The following is a 27,943-nucleotide window of genomic DNA, read 5'->3' as shown; positions in this document are numbered from 1 at the left end:
TGGAAACATAGTCAGCAATTGGATACCTCGATCTCCTTTCCTCAATGTCTAGAGAGTATATGTTTGGTGGCTTGCCACGATTTTGCTTGAAAAGTAAGATATACCTAGAAGAAGTGTCAATGTTATTCATAAATGAGGGCGTAGTGGAATTGCTTACCAAGGGAATATTTCAGGAGATGGGTTTGCATGCACTAAGAGATGGGGGGAATCTGGTTTGTCTCTTGATGGCGTGGGCTCGATTGATGAAGGCCCTCTAGATTCATAGGATACATCTGACCTTGAAGATGTATCCATTGACTCCTCGCTAATTATTGGTGTGTCATTCTGATCTTCAAGTCAGTCAAAACTCAGCTAATTTTACTCTTCATCTAGTGTCTCCCCCTAAATGGAAAAATTGGATGCTGAAGAGTGATAGAACATTTCAGACTCCATAAAGGTGACATCCATAGTCATATACGTATGCTTGGTAGCATGGTTATAGCAGTGATAGCATTTTTGATATGCAATATAGCCCAAGAAGAGGCATTAAAGAGCACATAGGTCAAGTTCAGTGTGCTGGTTTTTAAGGAGGTGCAAATATGTTACACATCCAAATATGCGAGAAGGGAACATGGGACTATAGGTAGGGAGACCGAGGTTGACAAGGACTGAAGTGGGGTCTTAAAATTTAAGATTTTTTTTTTATGGAAGTCGGTTGATTAAATGCATGATAGTGACAACAGCATCAGGCCAATGTTGTGTGAGGACATCAGTGCCTAAGAGGAGAGCTCGTGCACTTTCAAGAAGATTTTGATTCTTTCATTTAGTAACCCTATTTTAATTAGGGGTCTAGGGACATGAGGTCTTGTGGATAAGACCATGACGTTGAAAATAGGAATGAAAGTGGTGATTAACATATTCATCACCATTTTCGGAGCAGAGAATCTGAATCTTAGCGGGTTAAACCATAACATGAAATGACTGAAAAATATGAAACACTTCATCCTTATGTTTCATCAAATATAGCTAGGACATTTAGGTGCAAATATCAACAAATGGTGTAACACTTTTATTCATGCTTAATGGATAAGTGGCACTATGTCTTTTGGCTAAAATGCAAGTATCACATTTAAATTCATAAATATATTCATTGGAGAATACATCACGAAGCAAATGTCGTAAGTAACCGAATGACGAATGTCCCAAATGACGATGTCATAGCCAAACTTGTCGAGCTTTGGAACCAGGTGAAGAAGACACGTGATGTGCGCAACCCAAACTGGAATCTTCCATGTAGTAAACCCCCCCTCTCCCCCCCCCCCCCGACTTCTTAGTACCACGCCCAATGATCTCCTTGGTGAGAATATCCTGAAGAAGACAAAAATCAAGATAAATTAGTGCCGCACAATTTATATATATCTGTAGTAACTTAGTTAATAGATAATAACTTGTGGGATAAAGAGGGAACAAGTAGAGTGTTGGATAAATGAAGAGAGGGTGACAGGGTTACATATTCAGCCCTTGTGATAGGTGAGACCACTCCATTAGCATTCACAATGTTGGTGTGCCTTGGAGATGAACAAAGGGAGAAATTTGCAGGATCAAAAGTCAGAGTCAAGGAGCCAAGCACCACTGTTCACATTGCGGCAATGACTAAGTAAGGCATGACTAAGATTACCTGGATCCATAGGAGAATAGAATTAAGAAGTATCGCCGCCATCAAAATAGGTGGTAGCAACAAAATCCCAAACCAGTTTGGCCGTGGGAAATCTAATGAATTTACCAATTAACGTCAAATCCATGGAGTTGTTCAGCCAGCCTTTAACAATGGTGTTGTCAGTGCGCCACTTGTGGAAGGACGGGTTGGTTGGAGATTACGGAGGTAACTCGCCATTAGTGTAGCCCAACTTGTCTTTGCTGGATATGTACATATCGAAAACTTAAGACCATGAAGCATAGTTCGAATCATCCAACTTGATGCCAATTGGGATAGCTGCAGTTTCATAAGGCATGGTCAAGGCCTAAACTTTGGACAGAGCTTTGGTCATCTTAGTGGTAAATAATTCAAAGAGGAGCGTACTAGGATTGGTGGTAGAGTCACCAGACTTCGTCAGAATTTCATCGTCATCTCTAATATAAGAAGGGATTGGGTGGAAGGATAAGCTAGGGGTCGACGTGATCCGAGAACCAAATATCATGTGGCTCTTATACCATGTCAAATTCTCTATGTATTTCATCAATTTACAGAGGTATTGTACAAATATATATATATATATATATATATATATATATATATATATATATTAACAATCCTATCCTTAGCTATATAAATTTTTGGCTATAATCATGCAAAAAATAATGATATAGATTTTAGAAATCATAATCATGGTTAATCTTTTGATGGAAAGGATTTTACAGTTATGACTATTCCTATAATCTCACTGATTGGTTTATTCCTATAATCTCTCTGATTTATTTCTTAATTGACAACTCACGCCAACATCCACCACTTCCCTACTACCACTTGGATACGTTATATGCCTGTCATATACAACATTACTCTTTTTATTAAAACCCATAATTTTTGGATGCATAATTTTATGCCATACTTTCTAAAGTTGAGGCATAATTATTTATTTATTTATCTTAGGAATGTCTAAAATTAATGCACTCTGCATACTCTCATTAACATTTTTTAAGATAAGGAAACCCCCAATTCTAGACCCCCCCCCCCCCCCTCCTACCACTACCCCACAATCTTGCTTCCCACTAAAATATGTGAAGAATGAGAACCTAGCGAAATTGAACCCTAGAACTCCCCATAGGGAGCGAGGCAATGAACCAATGGGCTTAAAGCCCAAGTTCTCCTAATTGGCGCACCATTTGGCTTGCATTTCAAATACCCAAATCATCTAATCCACCCTTCCTTACCTTATCCTCCTTTGGTGCAATATCTAACTTATTGTGAATATGCTACTTCCCAATGAAAAAAATTGATTTTATTTTTTTTATTCTTTTATTTTTTACTTTTAAAGTAAACAAACATATATTTTTTATGATATTTAATACAATAAAAATTAATTATTATTTTTTTAAAAATCTTTGATCCAAAAAAACCTAAAAAAATAACAAAAAAATATTACAAATAAAATAAAAGGAGAAGTGGCTTATAGGATTCCAGCTATACAAGATAAAGATGGACATACATAGAAATACAGTGAGACAGTAAAGGCAAGTGTTTTAAAGTAAGCTAGAAAGAAGTTAGCAAAATATAGAATTCAAATAATGAAATGTCATTGCCTTTGCCCAGTGTAACGGTTAAAAAGCAGACAGTGGGCCAAAAATGTATAAGAGCTTTCAGGCAACACAAGTTTCAAAAAGCAAAATCTATTACAGTTCAATTACTAAATTAGATAAACACTTTATATCAATATTAAGTTTCTGAAATACCTATTCTTAAAAATAATAAAGATGACAATGAAAATATAATATATAAAGTTCAAAACTTAATGTGAACCCAAGAATATGCCAAAGCACCGGAGCAATATAATGTTTCAAAAGTTAAATTCAAATTTGTAGAAATGAGAATGCTAGTTGATGAAAATTATGATCATGTTTGATTTGCGAAATACTTATTCTTAGGTGTTGGAAATAGTACAATGATCAAAATGTAATGAAATATATATAACAATGTAATAATTAGAAAATAGATCGATCATTCAATATAGAATAGGAAATAATAGACATTGTGAAACTTGAGAATAGTCATTCCCTATCCATTTCTCATTACGAATTCGAAGGAATTTTTGTGTTGTTATTTGTTTTATGATAATAACACAATTTTTATGTAAAATTATGAAATTATTCTATTATATATATATATATATATATATATATATATATATATATATATATATATATCAAATGGAAGGTGGGAAATGATAGCTCCATTCAGATTTTATTTGATAATTGGCACCCTTGTAGCCCTTTAATTGAATATTACAATAATCAGCTACAGTATGAACTAGGGATTTAGAGATACTCTACCTTACAACATTTTGTCTTTGGTTCCTCATGAAACTAGACAATGATATTGAGGGATTGCTCTGCTGACTTGATTCAGAAGGTAAGCTTTTGTCCCCTCAATAATACTACAGATAAATTAAGTTGAAAAGGGGGTTTAAATGATGATTTCAGATTCATATTAGCTTAGGAAGCCATGAGGCATAGGATTCAAATAGTGAGTTGAAGCAACGTAGTCTGTGTATAGCCAAGGCACTCTTTTATCAGCTGGCTAACAACATTGAACAAGCTTTCAACTAAGGATAAAATCCTTTCTTAGGGTAATTAACTTATGGTAATTGTGTTTTATATAGGGCTGGAAAAACAAGTTATGACCCGACGGGTCGTTTAAAACATGTTTGGGTTTATAAAAGTCAACCCGTTTATAAACAGGTCAATCTGTGACCCGCTCATTTATAAACAAGTTAATTCGGGTTCGGGTCGGGTCACCCGTTTATTTGCCTGTTGTATGTTTCACCTTACACATAAAACCGTATTCCCTAAATTCCTAATCCCCGTATGTCGTATGCGTATCCCGCCCCTCCACTCTCCATAGTCCAAATCCAGGGTATCAAGACCACTACCAAGCAATCACCTGCACTCCATTGCCGCTGGCGCCGTGCGCCCTTACTCGTCTCTGTTTGGCTGCCTGCCCAGCAGTCAGCACACTGTGGTCGGTGTCACGGCGAGGTCTGTGGTCCCTTAATCACTCCCTTGCCCGTCTTGGTTGCAATTCTTCTCAGATCTTCTTCTTGCCGTGGTCAGCGAGGTCCCTTGGCCTTCACGACTTCACTCCCTTGTCCATTCAGCCGTTTGGCGCTAGCAGTTCTTCGAGAATTCAGACCGTCAACCGAGAGGTGGGAGAGACAATATGTTTTGTTCTTAATTTGGCTTTAAAATTTTAAAATAATTAAATTATTTTTTTAAATGGGTAACCCATGATCCGTCTGTTTATTAAATAGGTGAGTTAGGGTTTGCATGATTGTGACCCATTAAACCTCAATCCGTTTACGACTCGACCCGTTTATGATTCAACCTGTCCACGACCTGCTCGAACCCAACTCATAAACCCATTTTACCACCCCTAGTTTTATGTAAGGATCTTATGGAGACTAGAGATAATCTATTCTTTGAATATAAGGTTGGGAGGACTATTTGGGAGAATTCTTTAGAGGGCTCATCTTATAAATGGGAGGATACTTTGAAATGGATTGATGAGATGTGTGGTTGTTTGAGGTTGAAGGTCAATAAAATATGGGGCAACCATTGTATATTTTGTATGTAAACTTAGAAATGTTGTAGGTTTTAGGAAAGACAATGAGGGATTAGACAGTTCAATTAACAAGGCTATTATTGAGATTATAATATACAGTGTAGAGTAGTGTTGCTCTAAAGTTTTGGAGTTTGTATTTGTATGTTATCCCGTTTGGATTATATGAAACTTAACGTTTACCAAAAAATAGTATAAATTTTTTTTTGATAAATTTGGAAAATTTTTTTACCAAATTTCTAGATGAATTAATGGAACAAAGCAAAGAAACCAATCTAGTACACAAAAGGAGCCTCAATAATGGATCAGTTTGAACAAATTACGTGTATATATATAGTTTAGCTTATGATTTAGTTTTCATGATATCATCCTTACATCTTTGAGATAGGAATGCATGGAATTAAATTTGAATGTTATATGAAATCAACCATAAATAGAAAGACTTATGTGTCATAAAATAACTATACCCCTTCCACTAAAATTGTGTTATGTAAGATTTGTATTTCACACAAGTATATGTGACACAATTTTAAAGAAAATAGCATAGTAGCCCATGGAACTTAAGGCTTTTTATTTTTTTTATGTATAGGCTAAACAATAATGTTTGTTTTTTATGCCATCCAATATGTAATCATCATAAGACTAAATAGATTACAAAGTGCATTTTGAGATTTCATCCATAGAAGTGGACTATCTTTTTCCTTCTTCTTTTTTTTTTTTTCGGGTGTTGTGCTACTTTAAATTATGAACCAAAATTTCCATATTCATCATGGTTGTTTTGTGTGTTAAGTTGGGGGAACAAATGATCAAAGAAATTATTGTTAGGAAATTTTAATTTTCTATTGTGGGCTAACATATTTAAAAGCAACTATGTTACTGGGCTATTTTAACATCTATTAGGTATGAGTTTTACAATGTGTAAAAACCCAATATTAAGTTAATTTGGGACCGATGGGCTTTTAAAATAACATAGTATATAAGGAAAATATAATAGGGTTATGGTCCCTAAGTCAAATTAGAAACAATTTCACGTTCTTTCTTTTTCCTATCTAAAGAGAAGAACACAAGTGAGACACTTAGGAATTTGATAGTGGAAGATCAAAACTCTTTGCTAAAGGTTGTTAGACAATCAAATCAGACACATCTATGGATCTAGGTATTTATTCCATGTTTAGTATAGATTTAGGTATTTATTTCGCATTTAGTTTTCTTAATTGAATAACATAATGATCTTGGCTTATTAGATTTATGGATTAAAGTTATTTCCAACAAGTAGTATCAGAGCATTTCATGTTGTTGATTAAGAAACTGTGCATGATCTGATCTAGGAATGATATTGATTGTATTAAAACCCTAGATTTAGGTTTTGCATGATAAAATTTAAAGAAAACCTAGATTCGATGTGTTGTTGCATGATTTTATGGATCAACATGTTTTAGGGTTAAAGAAATTTTATTCGTCATGCTTAAAACCATGTTTTTTCAGCCCTTATTTGGGATTTTTAAGGTTTGGGATCGATTTGGAGTAATTTCATTTAAAAAAAAAAAAGTAAAGACAGAGAAATGGGCTGTTCTCCATACGTCCCCAAACCCCAAAATACCATTTTGAGCGTTTTAAGGGTTCTCTTTCTTCCTCTGTTTTCCTGCACATCAACCACCACTATCAAAGGCATGGTCCTTGGAGTGAAAATCAAGCTTAATGTTTTGAGCCAAGAAGATTTACGCGTTCGATGAGTGTGAAGGTACGAGAAAAATGTATGTTTTTTTTTTTGTATTGGATTTATAGAAGATTGGATGTGTTTAGTTGAAGAAAATTTTTTATTTTCTTGATGACGTTTGTTAATGGCCGATGTTGTTACATGCATTCAAATTGTTATATTGAATTAATTTTTTGTTGAAGCTAGAAGTCTAAATCCAAAGTGCAGGAAACTAAAACTGAGAAATGATTCGATTTATGGGATGTGTGCCTTATTTTGAAACAATACCTTAATCAAATCACTTTGCCATGTTATTTGTATAATGTATTGTTAGATATTTATTGCTTTCAGTAGTTTGCTTCTGAAGTATGATGAAATATGCCAATTAAATTAGTGCCAGGGTTATTAGTTTTTTTTTCTAAGATAATTTGTGTGTGTCTAGTGTTTTAGTATAAGTATATTGAAGTAATAAGTTGCTAAAGTAACCTCTATTATCTAGATGCATTTATATTGAAACATTAGGGACGTATATGTGTGTTTGTGCAAGTAATGATCGGCCCAAAGGAAGGTCATTGTTAGGCCAAATAACTTGCATACTTGCGGTGATAAATACGTTACAACTGTTAGGTTATCCATGTGAATAATAAGTCGGTCCAAAGAAAGGCTTGTTGTTTGATAGGACTTATTGTAAGTATTTTATCACTGCATGAAGGATACCACTAACAAGTTAATATTTATATCCAAAGATAAAATATTAGTGTTGTACTGGGCATCTTCATATGGGGCTTACTTTTATTTGTTAATATTCCTATCATGTATAAATGGAACTGATTTAGGAATATAATATAACTTGTATATTTTGATTGAGCATGTTGTTTGGTTTTTGTTCTACATTCAGTTATTGCATCTGCTACTACGATTTCTGCCTATATAAATTCCATTCTAGTGCTTAACAGCTCCAACTTTAAGAGCTGGAAGGAGAACGTCATGATTGTTCTAAACTATATGAATTTGGATCTTGTGCTCTGGACAGAACGACCTCCCGCCCTCACAGATACAAGGACCTTTGATATGAAAAGGGATTTGGAGAGGTGGGACCATTCTAATTGCATGAGCCTAATGATCATGAAACACGATGTTCTAGAAGCATTTAGGGGCTCAATGTCTAATAAGGATGATGCTAAGGTATTCCTTGAGGAACTACATAAACATTTTGCAAAAAATGAAAAGGCTGAAATAAGCAACCTTTTGTCTAGTCTTGTTTCAATGAGGTATAAAGGATAATGTAATATCAGGGAATAAATTATGGAAATCTAACATCACTTCAAAGCTAAAGGCACTTAAGTTAGAGTTGTCTGATGACTTGCTCGTACACTTAGTTTTGATTTCCCTTCCTACACAATACAATCAGTTCACAGAGAGTTATAACACTTAGAAGGATAAGCGGACTTTGAATGAGCTCATTACTCATTGTGTGTAAGAAGAGGAAAGGATTAAGTGAGAGAAGACATAAGGTGCTCACTTAGCAACTTCCTCTAAGGATAAAAAAAAAAAGGAATAAGGATAAGGATGCTGCAATTGGGACATCCCAAATAAAATTGGAAAAAAAACCAAACCAAGAATTAGGCTGATACTTCTACAGGAATGGAGGACACCTCAAGAGGGACTATCCCGATTACGCCATTTGGCGGGAAAAGAAATGTATACTTCTAACTTTAGTTTGTTCTGAAGTTAATTTGGTTATAGTACCTTTACATACTTGGTGGGTAGATTCGAGTGATATTACTCACATAAGTGTGTCAATACAGGGCTGCCTAAGAAGCCGAAAATCAGTTGATGCTAAAAGATTCATCTACATAGGCGACGACAATAAAGTTGAGGTTGAGGCAATTAGGACATTTAGATTGTTATTTAAATCCGGTTGTATTTTGGATTTGGAAGAGACATATGTGGCACCGTATTTTAGACGAAATTTGGTTTCAATTCTGTATTGGACAAATTTGGTTATTCTTGTTCTTTCGAAAATAATAAATTTTGTCTTTTTCAATATTCAAATATGGTTGCAACAGGATCTTTGGTTGACAATTTATACATGTTAGATACTATTGCCTCTAATAATGAGTCCTTGTATATTAGTTCATGAGGTACTAAACACAAATTAACTGAGGAGGATTCCGCCACCTTATGGCACAAGTGGTTAGGACATATCTCTAAATAGAGAATGGAAAGGCTTGTGTCAGATGAAATCCTATGATCCCTTAACTTAATAGACTTTATAGTTTGTGTGGAATGTATTAAGGGGAAATTGACAAACAAAATAAATTTAGGTGCCAATAGAGCCTCAGGTGTCTTAGAAGTGATACATACTGATATGGTTCATTCCCTGCGTCTTCTTGGAATGGACAGTAATTTTTTATCACGTTCATAGACGATAACTCGCGCTATGGGTACCTTTATTTGATACATGAGAAGTCACAATCTTTGGGCTTGTTCAAGTTTTTCAAAGTCGAAGTTGAGAACCAACTAGGCAAGAAAATTAAGGCCGTCAAATCTGACCATGGTGGTGAATACTATGGTAGATATGATGGGTCAGGAGAATAACGTTTAGGACCATTCGCTAAATTCCTAGAGGAATGCGGTATCGTCCCACAGTACACCATGCCAGGGAAACCTAACATGAATGGTGTTGCTGAGAGATGAAACATGATGCTTAAGGACATGGTAAGAAGTAAGATTAGTCATTCTTCTTTACCAGAATCTCTCTAGGGAGAAGCACTAAAGACTGCAGCATATGTACTGAATAGGGTGCCAAGCAAGGTAATAGCTAAAACTCCTTATGAACTTTGGACTGGAAAAAAATCTAAGTATTAGGCATTTACACATTTGGAGTTGTACGATAGAGGCTAGGCCTTATAGACCCAATGAAAAGAAACTGGACCTAAGGACAATTAGCTGCTACTTTGTTGGGTATGATAAAAGGTCAAGGGGTTATCAATTTTATGATTCCTCAACAAGGACGTTCTTTGAGATGGGAAACGCCAGGTTTCTTAAGGAAGTTGAGTTTGTGGGAGCAGATAAGGTTAGGGATATTATCTTTGAGGAGGAATTTATTTCTCTTCCTAGTATTGCAATTGAACCTATTCAAGAAACAATACAAGACAATATCATTGTACTCCCTACACAAAATGAGGATATTGCTCCAGAAGAGCAAACTCAATAACCTCAAGAAGTGATGCCATTAAGGAGATCCACTAGAGAAAGGAGAAGTGTGATTTCGGATGATTATATTGTCTTTCTCCAAGAACATGAATTTAACATAGGTGTGGTGGAAGATGATCCAATCAACTTTCATCAAGTTAAACAAAGTTCTAATTCTTAGAAGTGGATTGATGCCATGAATGATGAGATGAATTCCATGAAAGCAAATGACGTTGTGGGATCTCTTCAAATTACTCGAAGGTGTGAAGCCCATTGGTTGCAAATGGATATTTAAGACCGAGAGGGATTCAAGGGGTAATAATGAGAGATATAAGGCACGTTTAGTTGCTAAGGGATTCACTCAGAAGGAAGGCATTGATTATAAAGAGACTTTCTCTCCGGTTTCATCGAAAGACTCTTTCAGGATTATAATGGCAGTGGTGGCTCATTTGGACTTAGAGTTTCATTAGATGGATGTAGAGACAGCATTTCTCAATGGTGACATTGATGAAACGAATTATATGGTGCAGCCTGAAAATTTTATTTCTGAAAATCCAAAAAATAGAGTTTGCAAATTAAAGAAATCCATATATGGGCTCAAGTAGGCTTCCCATCAATAGTATCACAAGTTTCATCAAGTAATCATCTCGTATGATTTTAAGGTAAATTCGATTGATGATTGTGTATACCATAAGGTCAATAGGAGTAAGGTTATATTCCTAGTTTTGTATGTTGATGACATACGGCTGGTAAGTAGTGATATAGGCTCATTGCATGAAACCAAGAAATTTTGAACCAAAAATTTTGAGATGAAAGATCTTGGGGATGCCCCTTTTGTATTAGGAATTTAGATACATCGAGATCGCTCTTGAAGTATACTTAGGTTATCACAAATGAGGTATATCAAAAGGGTACTTCCTAGATTTGGCATGAAAGACTGTCAACTTGGAGATACACCCACAGCTAAGGGAGAAAGGTTCAGTCTCAGCCAATGCACCAAGACTAAAGTTGGAAAGAAGGAAATGCAGAAGATTACTTATGCGTCAGTTGTAGGGAGACTTGTGTATGCTCAGGTATGTATGCATCCAGATTTGGCATACATAGTTGGAATTTTAGGTAGATATTTGAGTAACCCAGGATTGGATCATTGGAAGGTAGCCAAAAGGGTTTTGAGGTATCTTCAGAGAACAAAAGATTACATGCTCACCTACAAGAAATCAAATCAACTTGAGATCATTGGGTATTCTAATTCTGATTTTGCTGGGTGCCAAGACAGCAAGAGATCCACTTCAAGCTATATCTATTTACGGGTTGGAGGTGCTATTTCTTGGAAGAGTGTTAAGCAGACTCTCATAACTCCTTCGTGTAATTACTTTCTTAATTAACATATATATATATATATATATATATATATATATATATATATATATATATATTCTTTTTAAATAACATTCTACATGCTCTGATACCATACTGGGGAAAACCCAACCATAAACCTAAGCAGCAAGAAGCAGAAACTGAATAAACATATCCATATGTATTATGTACACAATACAAAACCAATACCACTCAATACCAGAATACTACATGTTTCCCAAAATATACACATATCACTGTTTTCCCAAAATACCCTCAACTAACTAGGGTTACAAAAATTCTCCCAAAACATACTCACTCTCTAACAGGGCACCACTAAAGCCCCCTATCTGCGAGCCTGGTCTGCTCACCTACCTGGATCACCTGAAAAATGATTCAACACTAAGATGAGCCAACGCTCAATAAGACGAAATATGTTATCACTAGTGTGTGGCTAATGAGCTACTATATATCATGAAATCTGTTTTCATATAAACATGTATAATTGAATATGTAAATACGGTATAAATAATAAAATTCACCCCCCCTTTTTCCATGTTGCTTAACATTACAGTATCGTAGTTTACTATTCAAAATACTTCTATTATGCATAAGTGTATTCCCTGTTTCTGTAAAACTGTAAATACGTAATAATAATAACTGAAAATGTTCCCTGTGGATATCTATGTGTCATGACTTACCCCCTCATGACAGGGTTGTGCGGCTCATAGGCTGGATTTACCCTGACTAGCCAACTAGAAATAAATCACTATACTCCATCAGTCGATCTGCCCACCTCAACCCATATCTAGATAGGGAACCTAACCTCTTTAAGAGCCTAAGTGATCGACCTTACCACGTATTATCTAAATAAGTGGTTGCACTCGTAAAGTAACATAATATCTATAGCAACGGTACCGTGCTCTGTAACTGCATAGTCCAATAGGGTCTGGTACCATATATTGTATTTCTATATACAACTATCTGATTTATCATGATTCTAAAATAATCGTAATAACCATGATGCTGCATAAACTGTACCATAAATCTAAGAACTATATAATCATAACACTGTAACTGCATAATCATAATACTGATATTCGTATAATCATGGTACTGAGATTCATAAAATCTTGATACTGAAATATCGTAAAACATATCTTCATACAATATTCTTATTCACAAGCCACATAATACTTTAATTCATAATTTTTGTAATTTAATAAACTGTATAACATTTTAAAAATACCTAACATAACATATTTCCCTTACCTGACTACTGGAAAACCCCTATGGTATACTAGACTAACACTCGTAGGGCCTTCTACAAAACACCCTGAAAATAATATTTTCCAGAACATAATATCAGTATTTCTCCGCCTACATCATTTCTTATAACTACCATAATGCCAAAAATAGGATAAAAAGTCTTACCCTGAATTTGGGATGAAATCCTACTTCGTTTCCCCAACGATCCGCTCCGACAGTCTTGTAGAGAACTTCGTTAGGAGCATTGTTGTAGGCGGGGTCAAAATCGAAGAGAGAAAGGAGAGAGAGAAGTAGGGAGAGAGAGGAGCGTTAAAATGTGATAAAAATCCGATTTTTAGCTATTTATAGGGTCAGATTCGTCGACGAGACACGTCACTTTGTCAACGAATCCTTTAGTAAATTCATCGACGAAACCCTGTATTAGTCGACGAAATTCAGAGCAGCCTGAACCGTCTCTCGGTATTTTCTCATCGATGAAGCCCTGTATTTGTCGATGAAATCTTTTAGACCTTCGTCGACGAAGCTTGGCAATCTCCTTGAAATTATTTTATTCTCCAAAATGCAGTATCGTCGACAAAGTCTACGGCCTCCTTCTATTTCTGTTTCTATTTCTCTCCCTCTTATTATTTAAATACTATTATTTTTTTGGTCACTACACTTCGACCATGGCAGTAAAATTTATAACATGCTGCGAGGCATCTAATCAAGGAATTTGGTTATGGAATTTTGTCACTAGGCTACATATCTTGGAAAGGGTTGAAAAACCACTCAAGATTTATTGTAACAATAAGTCTGTGGTGTTGTATTCAAACAACAAAAGAAGCTCCACCAAGTCAAAGCATATTGACATCAAGTTTCTGGTGGTTAAGAAAAGGATTCAGAGTAGTCAAGTGTCGATAGAACATATTGGGACAAACTTCATGGTTGCAGATCCACTCATCAAGGGTTTACCGCCTTAGGTATTTCATGAGCACACTGCTCGTATGGGTGTCGTCTTGTTTGACAACGTTGTGGCTTAGTGGGAGTTTGTATTTGTTTTTTTATTTTTATTTTTTATGTTCCTTCTTTTAGACACTTGTTTTGGATTATTTTCTACAAAAATAAAGTAATAAAGGAATGCATTTTTTATGTATTTGTGACTCTGAATGTTATCTTCCTTTTGGAAGAGCTAAGGACTAAGGAACTAAGGTTGATCTTATAAGGAATAAGGTAGGACTAGTTGGGATATGCATGTTAAGGTTAAGGAGCATGCATATTACCATGCTACACATCCATACTCAATCTATGCCATTGAGTGTATTAGTGTGGTGACCATTGATGGGTTTAGTTACAAATATGAGTGTAACGAATGTTGCTTTGATCCCATGCTAGTATATGAGATGAACAAAATTGAATAAATAAGATGTTATGAGGATAATAGTCATATTGTGTACTCTTAAGGTTTGGGTAATGTAATTGTTTCCAATATTTATGTGTTGCCCAAGTGGGAGATTGTTAGGAAATTTTAATTTCCTATTGTGGGCTCACATATTTAAAAGTAATTATGTTACTGGGCTATTTTAACATCTATTGGGTATGAACTTTGCAATGTGTAGAAATCCAATACTAAGTTAATTTAGGATTAATAAGGTTCTAAAATAACCCAGTATATAAGAAAGACATAATAGGATTATAGTCCCCAAGTAAAATCAGAAACAGTTTCACGTTCTTTCTTTTCCCCATCTAAAGAGAAGAACACAAGTGATACATTAAGGGATTTGATTGTAGAAGATTAAAATTCTCTGCTAAAGGCTGTTGGAAAATCAAATCAGACACATCTATAGATCCTGGTATTTATTCCACGTTAGTATGGATCCAGGTATTTATTCCTCATTTAGTTTTCTTAATTGAATAACATGATGATCTTGGGTTATTAGATTTATGGATTAAAGTTATTTCCAACAATTAAAAGAAATCATCATAAGAAAAAAAAAACAACGCAACATAGGTGAACCTACTATGAGGTATGGCAAAAACACAGATCTCCCTGAAATCTTACGTACCACATTTAAGGTTTGGTAAAAAGACATGAGCATCCCTAAGGTTCCAAAAATCCCATAAACTTCTCTTGATATTTGATTTTTGAGACATTTCTAACCCTCCCTTGGTTTTTTTTTTTTTTTTTTTAAAATATAATGAAAAGTCAGCATATTTTTAGCAAACCTCCAAAGAGTTCAATAAAATTTTTGAAACCTTGATCAGGGGAGGTCCATGTCTTTTCTGTAAACTTTATGGGAGGCTGCTAGAATTTTTGAGATCTTAAGAGTTGTCTGTATCTTTTCATCAAATCTCAGGCAAATCCAATATATTTTACCCTAAAGAAAAAAGAAAATTTTAGATTATTTTCAACCTATTTTGTGGCATTTAATCAAAGAGGAAGGAAGGGGTGTGGCTCCCAACAAGGCCCATAGGTTGGCCCCTTGTCCTTGGACTTTGGAGTAATGGAGTCCAGTCACTCAACTCTTCAGACTAGGCCCACTAGACCTAGTTTTGTCACATCATTTTATTATGAAAAATGCTTTCTTATGGACCATGAAATTGTGGGCTTACATAGCAATATGTGAGTGGGAAGACAAAACGGTGGACCCCATGTATCCACCGCTCCTCACATGGCTAGTGATGGTCACATGCTCGTCACAATATGGTTACTCTTACTATTAAAATCCAGTTTTTTTAAATACATAATTTTATGTCATACTCTAAATTTGAACCAAAGTTTTGTTGACAATTATATTACATGTCAAGAATTAACACACTCTGCATACTTTCACCATGTTTCGAATGTCGAACAAATTCAATCATGATTCTATCTATTTTACATTATTTATGAAATTTTATGCATTAAACATGTGTTGCATGTTAGAAAATTAAACTTGGGAGCATTCCAACACAATCGAATTTGATTTTGAAGTTAAAGACTAAAGCTAATTGTGGTTGACTACTATGAATTTCACTAAGGGGGTTATTGATTCTTATGAGGAATGCCTGGTGGAGAGGTTTTCAAGAGTGTTGGTCTTAAGAAGAATTCGGTTCTCTAAGTTATCAAGGATATAGGTTGTTGGTGGGATAGTTATTGAATAATTTACATATGATATCTAAAGGAAAAAACTTAATTGTAGGTAAAAAAAATCTAGGTTGAAATGGGCTTAGAGATTTATTAAAGAATCAAAGGATGAGTTGATGGAGGTGATTAGGGTTTAGTTGTTCCCTCGGATTGATATAGTTTTTCAATATATATGCTTTAATTTGAGGAAATTTCTTTGGATAGAGTCGAGTTGTTGGAAAGGTCTATTTCAAGAAGTGGTGAGGATGGCAATTTTTTTAAAAAAATCCATATTTATTGTAAGATTAATTATATTTACTTCATATAAAATTTGGAATCTATCCATTATGTTAACATTTAGTCTAATAAAAGTGAGAGATATGAATTGGGATAGATATCAATTATGTGGGTTTTACAATACTTTAGTAGATCTAATTTTCATACGTTACATTTTATGAATGGTTTGTTCCAAATTTTATATGTAGAAACCGCTCCTTATAAATTTTTCTCCTATTTTATCTTTTCATCAAATTTGAGGTGAAGTCAATATATTTTACCCTAAAAAGAAATAAGAAAACTATAGATTATTTTCAACCTATTTTGTGGCATTTGAGCAAGGAGGAGGGAAGGAGTGTGGCCCCCAACAAGGCCCACATGTGGGCCCCTTGTCCTAGGCTTTGGACTAATGGAGTTCACTCACTCAACTCTTCTAGGCCCATTGGGCCTAGCTTTGTCACATCGTTTTATTATTAAAAAAATGATTTCTCATGGACCCATGAGATTATGAGCTTACATAGCAATAGGTGAGTGGCAGGATGGAAAGGTGGACCCCATGTATTCACCGCTCCTCACATGGCTAGTAGTGATGGTCACATGCTCGTCACAATATGGATACTCTTACAATTAAAATTTAATTTTTTTTAATACATAATTTTATGTCATACTCTAAATTTGAATGAAAGTTTTGTTTACAATGATATTACATGCCCAAAATTAACACACTCTGCATACTCTCACCATGTTTTGAATGTTAAACAAATTCAATTGTGATTATGTCTATTTTACTTTATTTATGAATTTTATTAAACATGTATTGCATCTCAGAAAAGCTTGGGAGCATTCCAATACAATCAAATTTTCTTTTGGAGTTAAAGACTAGCTAATTGTGGTTGACTCCTAAGAATTTCACTAAGGGGGTTATTGATTCTTAAGAAGAATGTTTGGTGGGTAAGTCTTGAAGGGTGTTGGTATTAAGAAGAATTAGGTTCTCTAAGTTATCAAGGATATAGGTTGTTAAAGGAGGGGTGCCTTTGTCTAAGAAGCTTGTTGGTGGGACAATTATTGAATAATTTACATATGATATCTAAAGGAAAAAAGATTAATTGTAGGTAAAACCTACAATTTTCAAACTTGACATTTTGTGAATGGTTTGTTCCAAATTTTATGCGTAGAAACCATTCGTTATAATTTTTTCTCCTATTTTATCTAATTGGATCGTGAATATATGGACAAATTAATTTTCATTCTTTTTTTAAAATCAAAATCAAAATTTTAGTACATTATCTTCAAAATTTTAATCAAAATCGACATTTAAGACCTCAATAGGGTGTACAAAAGAAAAAAAAAATGTCATTACAAAATTTTGTATATGCTTTAATGAAATTCATTCAGTGACATTCTTAAGCTAAATTATTTCAGAGTCTCAAACACGTACACCCTCTATGATTTATCGTTTTTGTAATAAGGACTATTTGAAAAATCACGTATTGCAAAAAGGTAATACAAAATTTTCAACAACTTCATTTTAACAAGACTAGTTAGTTAGTCCCACTACTATTATTTGAAAATTATTTCAATCTCAATATTTTTAACTAGTGTTGACTCTATGAGTCTGATCCCATTTCGATTATGACAAAATCAGTGTTTCTCACCTGTGCACTGAGCTTCTTGAGTAGGTCTATCCTTAGCATGCACTGTTGGTAGGAACTTTAACAAGTCATATGGACTATGAAGATCAAGTTTCATTTATGGCGTCTGAAGAATCAAAAGAATGAAGACTTATTCTTTATTGTATTTGCATTCTATTTTAATTGGTCTGTAATAATTTATATGGTCTGTAATAATGCATCTGCATGCATGATAGGATTTAATGCTCAACAAGACCATAGGGACCGAATGATCTTAGGGCACCCTTCGGTCAACCGACGCCAAGATTTTGGGCGTACTTCAAAAGACCTTAGGTCCCAACACATATGCACTAATAAATCCGCATATCACTTACATAATCAGGAGAATTAATTGAAATAAAATTTGGCAAAATGACATAATATAAGAGAGGTCGGGCGACCGAACTTGAGGAGTTCAAAACTCCTCAAGCACCCGAACTGCTGGAAAGTCAGCAGTATGACTAGGCTTCGGGCAAGCGAACATGTATTGACCCTATCGCCCTCAGGCGACCGAACATATGTCAAGACACCTTTTCACCAACCTGGGTGCCCAAATCCCACGTTCAAATATGCCCCGAGCGATCGAATTGGCAAGTTCGGGCTACCGAACTTAGCACCGGGCACTCGAACCGCACGACAAATGCTATTGACTTTTGCTTAGCCGACCGACCAATTCTTTGGGCACCCGAACCTTTAAAAAGTAAATTTTTGAGCGTCTATTCGGACACCCGAACCTCTGGCCGGGCGACCGAACCTCGCGGGTTAAAATAATTTTTACCGATTTTTTTAATGGGGTAAACTGGGTTAATTTTCTTAATGGTTTTTAAAATAAATTTAATAATGCCCATTGAGTCCCCAATGGTCATAATTTTGCCCTTGCCTATATATATCTTCTCATTTGCAAAATTAAGGATTTATTAGAAAGATCATTTAGTAAAAACTCTCTCAAACTTTCAAAATCCCATTTAACCCATACTACTTCCATACAATCTATTTTGTTATTCCCTTGATAGATCAAGATCCCAAAAGTGTTATTGAGTGTTATACATTACTAAAACTCTCTTTACTCGTTGATTGATTAATTTTCATTGAGAGTTCTTAGTTAGGGTTTTTCCCCTGATTTAAACAATAAATCTTTGAGTGGGAATACCCTTATAGCTAGTGAGTCTTTGCATCTTGACTGCAAGACTCATCAAACTTGTGGATTTTGATTTGCAAAATTATTATTTTACACAAGCTTGCATATTATCCCTGATATTGTTTTTTGTTAGCTTTAATCCAAAATATCTATTGTGCCTTACATTCAGAGTGTCCTTGAGATATTTGATTTGGATTGTGTTAAACTTCCTTTGATCATTTATGTGTTGAATATCTTATCTTGAATCAAATGTTGAACTCTCACATATAAATACCCTCACACATCTTAGAGAGTTTACATATTGGATCTCACATGAGCATTAAATCTATATCATCTGTGAGTGCATATTTGTTTGTGCTGTATATTGGGTACATATCTACTTTACATGAAAGTATAATCACTGTACCATTTTATTGTGAACTTACTGTTGTATTTCCAAGCATGGTCTGAGGGGGCGGTAATCCTACCCGGGAAGGATTGTGTAGGTTGAGGTCAACCCTGTGTTAATTGATCTGGTTGTAAAAGTTGAGGTTAGCCCTGTGGTAATTGACCTGGTTGTTTAGGTGCCACTCCACCAGTTAAGTATGTAACGCCCCAAACCCTTATTCCCGGGTCCGGCGCGTTATACCTGATAAAATCCTTGATAATCCATAATCCATAATATATGCAGCGGAAAACATAACCATAGTCTCCATATAACATAATATCAGAGTTTACTAATTCTAACTACCAACCATAATAAATTAATCATCCACTAGTATTCAAATATATACATGTCTCCAAAACATTATCCACTAATACTAGTATGTTTCACAACTATCCTTTCATAACTGAGTTAAAACATAAAATATACATATCAGAATTAACATAAAAATATACCCTTTTTCTTATATCTTCCAAAAATGTTATAAAATCTCGAGCTCTCAAAGCTCGATCCTGAGAAATCCTGAAAAAATGAATTCATATTCGGGTGAGACACATCTTAGTAAGGGAAGAAACAATATATTAAACTCAGTGTGTGGCCATCATGAGATTATACATATCATTTTATAATATTTGCAAATCATTAACATAATACTGAAAGTCATTTTCTGATCCTAAACAAGCACATACAAATGTTTAACCCACGAGATTACCCGAGGATAAGGGTGATTACCCGCCCATACAAGTAGCACCCTTCTGCTCTGATACATTTAGCAACCCAAAGGTCACAATTTAAGCATACCAGGGCACTCACCTTACTCAGTAAGCCCTCAAGTGTTATATTGATCTCGTACTCACGCATTCAACAATAGTTTACTGGCAAAGGCCCTAAGGATTGGGAATTCTACCTGCCCATACAAGTAGGTTCCCTCTGCCCTAGTGCGTTATGTAGCTACTGCCACATCTGAAGCTACTAGTGCACTCGCCTTACTCAGCAAGCCCTTAAGCGAAAGCTACGCCTCGCCCAATCGTAACATGTTCTACGTACATACATATTTCTATTGTCATAATACATCATTCTTTTCTGTCATTATACATTTATGCACATTCATTCATGTTCATAACTTAACTTTGCATTTCGTTTCACTTTAAGTGGCTCTTTCCCATTTACATCATTTACATTTGTCATTTCATTTCATTGCCATTTTATTGTCATTTCATTGCATAACATTTCATTTCATTACTTCGTACTATAGTTGGTCTTTAGCCATCATCAGTTAGTCTACGTAGAAACGTGCTAAATCTGCTAACACAGCTCCTTTTAGCTTTCATCAGTTAGTCTACACAGAAGTGTGCTAGATCTGCTAACATGGCTCTCTTTCAACTGTCTTACATTAACATGGTTGCATTTAACATACACAAGCAACATTGTCCATATCATATTTTATTCTCATTGTTTTACTTACTTAGCCTGTATCTCATATATTTAACATATATTTGCACAGATTCTCATGCCACACAATTTAACAATAAAATTTATACACTGCCTGTAAAATAAGTCAACCAACATTTAACGTTTATATACTAAAAATACCTTTCATGTCTTACATAAATATTCTGAAAATATTTTTCCACTTTCATTAGTTTATTTTCACACATACATATCTAATAAACAACCCTAAACTTGAAGGAAATATAATTTAAATGGCTGGCATTTTACCCATGTTGAAACATATATACGTACATATAACACAATTTATTTTTCTATTAAATTCATAAAAATTCTGATTTAATATATATTTTTTCTTTTACCTGGTTTCTTGAACTACGCCAACAGGGATCCCGAAAAATACCTGTGGCGCTCACCCGGACCCTGAATCAAAAATTCCTAACTCCAATAAATTATTCTTGAATAAAATATTATTTAAATATTTCCTAGGGTCATAATTCCTAAATAAATAAATATACCCTTAAATTTAGCCAAATTGCCAAATTTCTCAAATCCCACTCTAGCTTTGGAGTAGGGCCTAGAAAACCCTAATTGAAAAATTACATACGTCAAAATGACGACAACGACGATTAGGACCCCATAATAGTGCCTGATCGTCGATTCAACAGCAGATTTTACCAGAAATTAAGAAATTGAGAAAAAATTACCTTTCCCCAGGAGCAGTGTCTAAGTCGTTCCCACGACAAATCCGCTCCAGTAGAAATGTCGGTAGCGGAGTTAGGAACCCAACGACACCTTTCGTTTCCCGATTGGTCGAATATTCATCGAGAAATGAGGGGAAAGAGAGAGACGGAGATGGAGAGGCAACGAAAGAATTCTGGGGAAGTTGCACAGAGAGAAAGACGTTCAGCTTTCATCTTTTTCTTCTTTCTTTCTTTTTTTTAACTTACTCACTTACATAACTTAACATATATATATATATATATATATATATATATATATATATATAACTTATACTTTAACTTTTATATATATATATATATATATATATATCTTTATTTCATTTTTTTTACTATTTATTTATTTATTTAATAACATTTAATTAATTCATTAATTAATTAATAATTTTTTTTTCATATTATTTATTTTCATTTGTTTATTTAATACATTAATTTAATAGTATTTAACCACTTAATTAATTAATAATTTTAATTAACTTTTTTTAAAAAAATGTTTTTTTTCGGGTTATTACATTCTTCCCTCTTTTAAGAAATTTCGTCCTCAAAATTCGTTACCTAATCTTTCATCTCCATAATTCTACGATTTACTATACCTCATACCATTCAATAAATATGTCCCCCAAATAAATTTTTGGATAATCAATAATTAAAATAAAATCATCATTTTCAACATAAATTCATACCTGCCCTCTTGGCTTTATCTGCCTCATCGAGGACCATCGTATAACCACGTGCTCGTCCACCTCTACGTAGTGGTATTTTCTGATTTCCCTCGATACCATAATCTTTAAAATTAACTAGTCAACCTCATACAACAAATTTTCATATACTCCAATTTAAATATCAAACACCTATTTGACCACAAACCATTTAATCACATTAATTAAATTATTCTCCTTCAAAGATTTTTCTTCCTAGATCAACCAACCTAACCTTCGAGTTCAAATTCCAAGTTCGAATTTCTTTACTCGGAAACATCACCATTGATGGATTTATCATGATTTTCTAAAGCTAGCAACTTCTTCAGAAAAACACAGAAGACCATTAAGGGATTTCTACCCCAAAGCTTACGAAACACAACTTAGAATTCCTAACGGTATTTTAATCTACTCATTCATATCCTTGTCACAACTCATTCTTATACTCTGGTATAAATCATTCCTAACCTAATACTCTAATATTTCCTTATCCAGACGATGTGAATCTAATCACACTTCCGGCTGAACATTGCTCTGATACCATCTGTAACGCCCCGAACCCTTAAACCCGGGTCCGATGCGTTATACCTGATAAAATCCTTGATAATCCATAATCCATAATATATGAGCGGAAAACATAACCATAGTCTCCATAAAACATAATACCAGAGTTTACTAATTCTAACTACCAACCATAATAAATTAATCATCCACCAGTATTCAAACATAATACCAGAGTTTACTAATTCTAACTACCAATCATAATAAATTAATCATCCACCAGTATTCAAATATATACATATCTCCAAAACATTATCCACTAATACCAGTATGTTTCACAACTATCCTTTCATAACTGAGTTAAAACATAAAATATACATATCAGAATTAACATAAAAATATACCATTTTTCTTATATCTTCCAAAAATGTTATAAAATCTCGAGCTCTCAAAGTTCGATCCTGAGAAATCCTGAAAAAAATGAATTCATATTCGGGTGAGACACATCTCAGTAAGGGAAGAAACAATATATTAAACTCAATGTGTGGCCATCATGAGATTATACATATCATTTTATAATATTTGCAAATCATTAACATAATACTGAAAGTCATTTTCTGGTCCTAAACAAACACATGCAAATGTTTAACCCACGAGATTACCCGAGGATAAGGGTGATTACCCGCCCATACAAATAGCACCCTTCTGCTCTGATACATTTAGCAACCTGAAGGTCACAATTTAAGCATACCAGGGCACTCACCTTACTCAGTAAGCCCTCAAGTGTTAGATTGATCTCGTACTCACGAATTCAACAATAGTTTACTGGCAAAGGCCCTAAGGATTGGGAATTCTACCCGCTCATACAAGTAGGTTCCCTCTGCCCTAGTGCGTTATGTAGCTACTGCCACATCTGAAGCTACTAGTGCACTCGCCTTACTCAGCAAGCCCTTAGGCGAAAGCTATGCCTCGCCCAATTGTAACATGTTCTACGTACATACATACTTCTATTATCATAATACATCATTCTTTTCTGTCATTATACATTTATGCACATTCATTCATGTTCATAACTTAACTTTGCATTTCGTTTCACTTTAAGTGGCTCTTTCCCATTTACATCATTTACATTTGTCATTTCATTTCATTGCCATTTTATTGTCATTTCATTGCATAACATTTCATTTCATTACTTCGTACTACAGTTGGTCTTTAGCCATCATCAGTTAGTCTACGTAGAAACGTGCTAAATCTGCTAACACAGCTCCTTTTAGCTTTCATCAGTTAGTCTACACAGAAGTGTGCTAGATCTGCTAACATGGCTCTCTTTCAACTGTCTTACATTAACATGGTTGCATTTAACATACACAAACAACATTGTCCATATCATATTTTATTCTCATTGTTTTACTTACTTAGCCTGTATCTCATATATTTAACATATATTTGCACAAATTCTCATGCCACACAATTTAGTAATAAAATTTATACACTGCCTGTAAAATAAGCCAACCAACATTTAACGTTTATATACTAAAAATACTTTTCATGTCTTACATAAATATTCTGAAAATATTTTTCCACTTTCATCAGTTTATTTTCACACATACATATCTAATAAACAACCATAAACTCGAAGGAAATATAATTTAAATGGCTGGCATTTTACCAATGCTGAAACATATACACGTACATATAACACAATTTATTTTTCCATTAAATTCATAAAAATTCTGATTTAATATATATATTTTCCCCTTACGTGGTTTCTTGAACTACGCCAACAGGGATCCCGAAAAATACCTGTGGCGCTCACCCGGACCTTGAATCAAAAATTCCTAACTCTAATAAAATATTATTTGAATATTTCCTAGGATCATAATTCCTAAATAAATAAATATACCCTTAAATTTAGCCAAATTGCCAAATTTCCCAAATCTCACTCTCGCTTTGGAGTAGGGCTTAGAAAATCCCAATTGAAAAATTACCTATGTCAAAATGACGAAAACGACGATTAGGACCCCGTGGTGGTGCCTGGTCGTCGATTCAATAGTAGATTTTATCAGAAATTGAGAAATTGGAAAAAAATTACCTTTCCCCAGGAGCAGTGCCTAAGTCGTTCCCACGACAAATCCGCTCCAATAGAAATGTCGGTGGCGGAGTTAGGAACCTAACGACACCTTTCGTTTCCCGATTGGTCGAATATTTAGCGAGAAATGAAGGGAGAGAGAGAGACGGAGACGAAGAGGCGACGAAGGAATTCTGGGGAAGTTGCAGAGAGAGAGAGAGACGTTCAGCTTTCATCTTCTTCTTCTTTCTTTTTTTTTTTTTTTTAACTTACTCACTTACATAACTTAACATACATACATACATATATATATCTTTATTCCATTTTTTTTTACTATTTATTTAATAACATTTAATTAATTTATTAATTATTTTTTCATACTATTTATTTTCATTTGTTTATTTAATACATTAATTTAATAGTGTTTAACCACTTAATTAATTAATAATTTTAATTAACTTTTTTTTTTAATTTTTTTTTCAGGTTATTACAAAGTGAGCCTATAGTGGTAATCCTTGTGCTTGTTAGCCAAGGCGGGGACGTAGGCAATTTGGTCGAACCTCGATAACATATTGCGTGTACTGTTTATTTTTTGGCACTTTACTTTTATTGCACGTGTATGTTTATTTGTTAATTGCATAGACTGACCCTAGGTTATGTAAAACTACTGTTAAACCAATTGACCTAGGTGATAATTTTTAAATACCTAATTCACCCCCCCCCCCTTCTTGGAATTGCACCAAAGCTAACAACTAGTATAATTACAAAACTTATACTTATTGATTTAATTCAATTAAAGTTGTTATTAAAAACAATTTAAGATCATCTCATGCTAAATATGCATCACTTTAAAACCTGAAACCACAATGAGAAGTCCTACTTCACGTTCCTAATGACTAAAATAGTGATACAATGTGTGTAATCTCAAATTTCCACAAAATTGAAAAGTTTCTATCAATATTTTTACTTTCCATCTCTCTAGAAATCAAAGTGACAATCAATTGTTGTTTTAGGAATTTTTGTAAATACAACAAATCATTCAAAATTTGTTAAAATTTTAAAATTTTACCGAAACTCTGTCGAATAGAATGAATATCCATGGAATTCAAATGTGAGATTTAATCTCAAAGTAAAATTTCTCAAAATTTATCTTTTTTATTAAAAATAAAAGCTAGTATAATTGTAATGACCTGCCTATTTTACCATAATTATTTTTTTTTTCCTTTCATAATAATATCTAATATAATAATCCTGACAAATCATAGACAACCTGGACCATTGGGTACTAGGGATGTGCCTGAAATACAACACTGATACCTAAGCAGTGGGAAACGTAAAATCATATATATATCAAATCATCCAACCAACACAATACCATAGTTTTACTAAAATTGTTATATACGTACACACATCCTAAAATAACTCAAAAGTGCTCTAGGGTCACAACCCAAAAATCCATCAGACCCTAGCAAAATGACTTACCCTTCTAACAGGGTAGAACAGTCAACCTCTAACGATACGGAGCTCTATCCGCTCTTCTATCTAGAGCTCCTGAAATGTTTATATAACTGGGGTGAGACACCTCTCAGTAGGGGAAATTAACTAATATCAGTGTGTGGCAACATAAGTATTTCCGTGTTATACATAGAACAATACATAAATCATATCTAGTAAAATTGTTTGTATCATATCTGTTTAAAACATAATTTAACATATCTTGGTATAACATACTGAGTTTCTATGCATGAAATCATCATAATAACTGTATATGAAATAATACCCTTGATGGATAGCTGGCTGGTGTCATATCTTACCCCCACATGACTAAGTTGTGCAGCCCGAAGGCGCGACTTAGTAATGGCTAGCCGACCATGCTAGATCAATATAAGTCTGTAAGTACGATGGATCTGCCCCTCCTGGTCCATATGTCGGAGGAACGCCCGCACTACCATAAACCACATCGACTGTCGTTCTCTCACTTTCCCTTACGACATGTGGTAGCACTAACATATACATGATCGTGATCATATAGGTACGTTATCGTGCTTCCTGAAAGCCTAAACCAAGCAATCCGAGTTCTGATAACAAATAGTAAATCTCAAATAACAATACATAGCTATTTCACAATAACATTTGTCAAAATAATATTTTCATGTATTTTTGCATATCATAATGTATAAACCACGGCCCTTACGCTGACATAATAAAACATGGAAACAACGACCCTTATGCCGACATATTATATCATATAGAAACCCCAGCACTTATGCCAGCATATCTTATAAAACCACAGCCCTTACGTTGTCATATATTTAACATACATAATTTGAAATCTCTGTACTGTTTCGATACCATACTTTAAACACAGTTCCCGTATTGTTTCTAATATTTTCCTGACAACAGTAATAACATGTTGATTTTGAAAACATAATATTCTAATAAATCATAAAATCATATAATTTTCCTACTCACGCCACACAAAAGTGAATATTATTCTATTCATAAAATCTGCACAAAATCATATTTCCGACTGAATAGTATTAAAATCGTTTTCCTGAAAATAACAGTATTTCCAAATTTAGTTCTATACAATACATAATTTCCTTGAAAATAAAAGCTGAATATTAATAAATAATTTCATGGAAATACTAATTTAGTTTATCCCCTTACCTATCTTACTAGGAAGTCCACAAAAATACCCAATTCTACACCCGCAGTGTTCCCAGCACAACACCCTGAAATTAACATTTTCCCCAAACAAAACTTCAGTACTATCCTACCTAACATATTCTCCTGAGTCCAGAAACACCAAAAACCTAATAAAACTAAAATTAACTAACTTACCCAAATTTTGGGATTGTTCCCAAGTTGACCTAACCTACAAATCACTCCAGCAGATGTGAAGAGAATCTTCTCAAGAGTGATGTGGCAGCTTCGGATCGTCAATTCGGCGAAGAATCAGCCCAAAATCCTAGAGAGAAGGTCGAGAGACCGAAGTGAGAGAGAGAGAGAGAGAGAGAGAGAGAGAGAGAGAGAGAGAGAGAGAGAGAGAGAGAGAGAGAGGAGG

The 27,943-nt window shown here is 34.3% G+C and overlaps 1 protein-coding gene across 1 annotated transcript; it reads left to right on the top strand.

Moving 5' to 3' along the window:
- Nucleotides 1-1,806: 1,806 nt before the first annotated feature.
- Nucleotides 1,807-8,291, top strand: LOC131164432 (uncharacterized). The gene is made up of 2 exons (XM_058121611.1): nt 1,807-1,861; nt 7,906-8,291. Exons 1-2 carry the CDS (start codon nt 1,807-1,809, stop codon nt 8,289-8,291), a joined length of 441 nt encoding a protein of 146 aa, XP_057977594.1.
- Nucleotides 8,292-27,943: the final 19,652 nt, after the last annotated feature.

This window comes from Malania oleifera, chromosome 9 (genome assembly GCF_029873635.1).
Source record: "Malania oleifera isolate guangnan ecotype guangnan chromosome 9, ASM2987363v1, whole genome shotgun sequence".
NCBI lineage: Eukaryota > Viridiplantae > Streptophyta > Magnoliopsida > Santalales > Ximeniaceae > Malania > Malania oleifera.
This window is presented reverse-complemented; position numbering and strand designations above follow the sequence as displayed.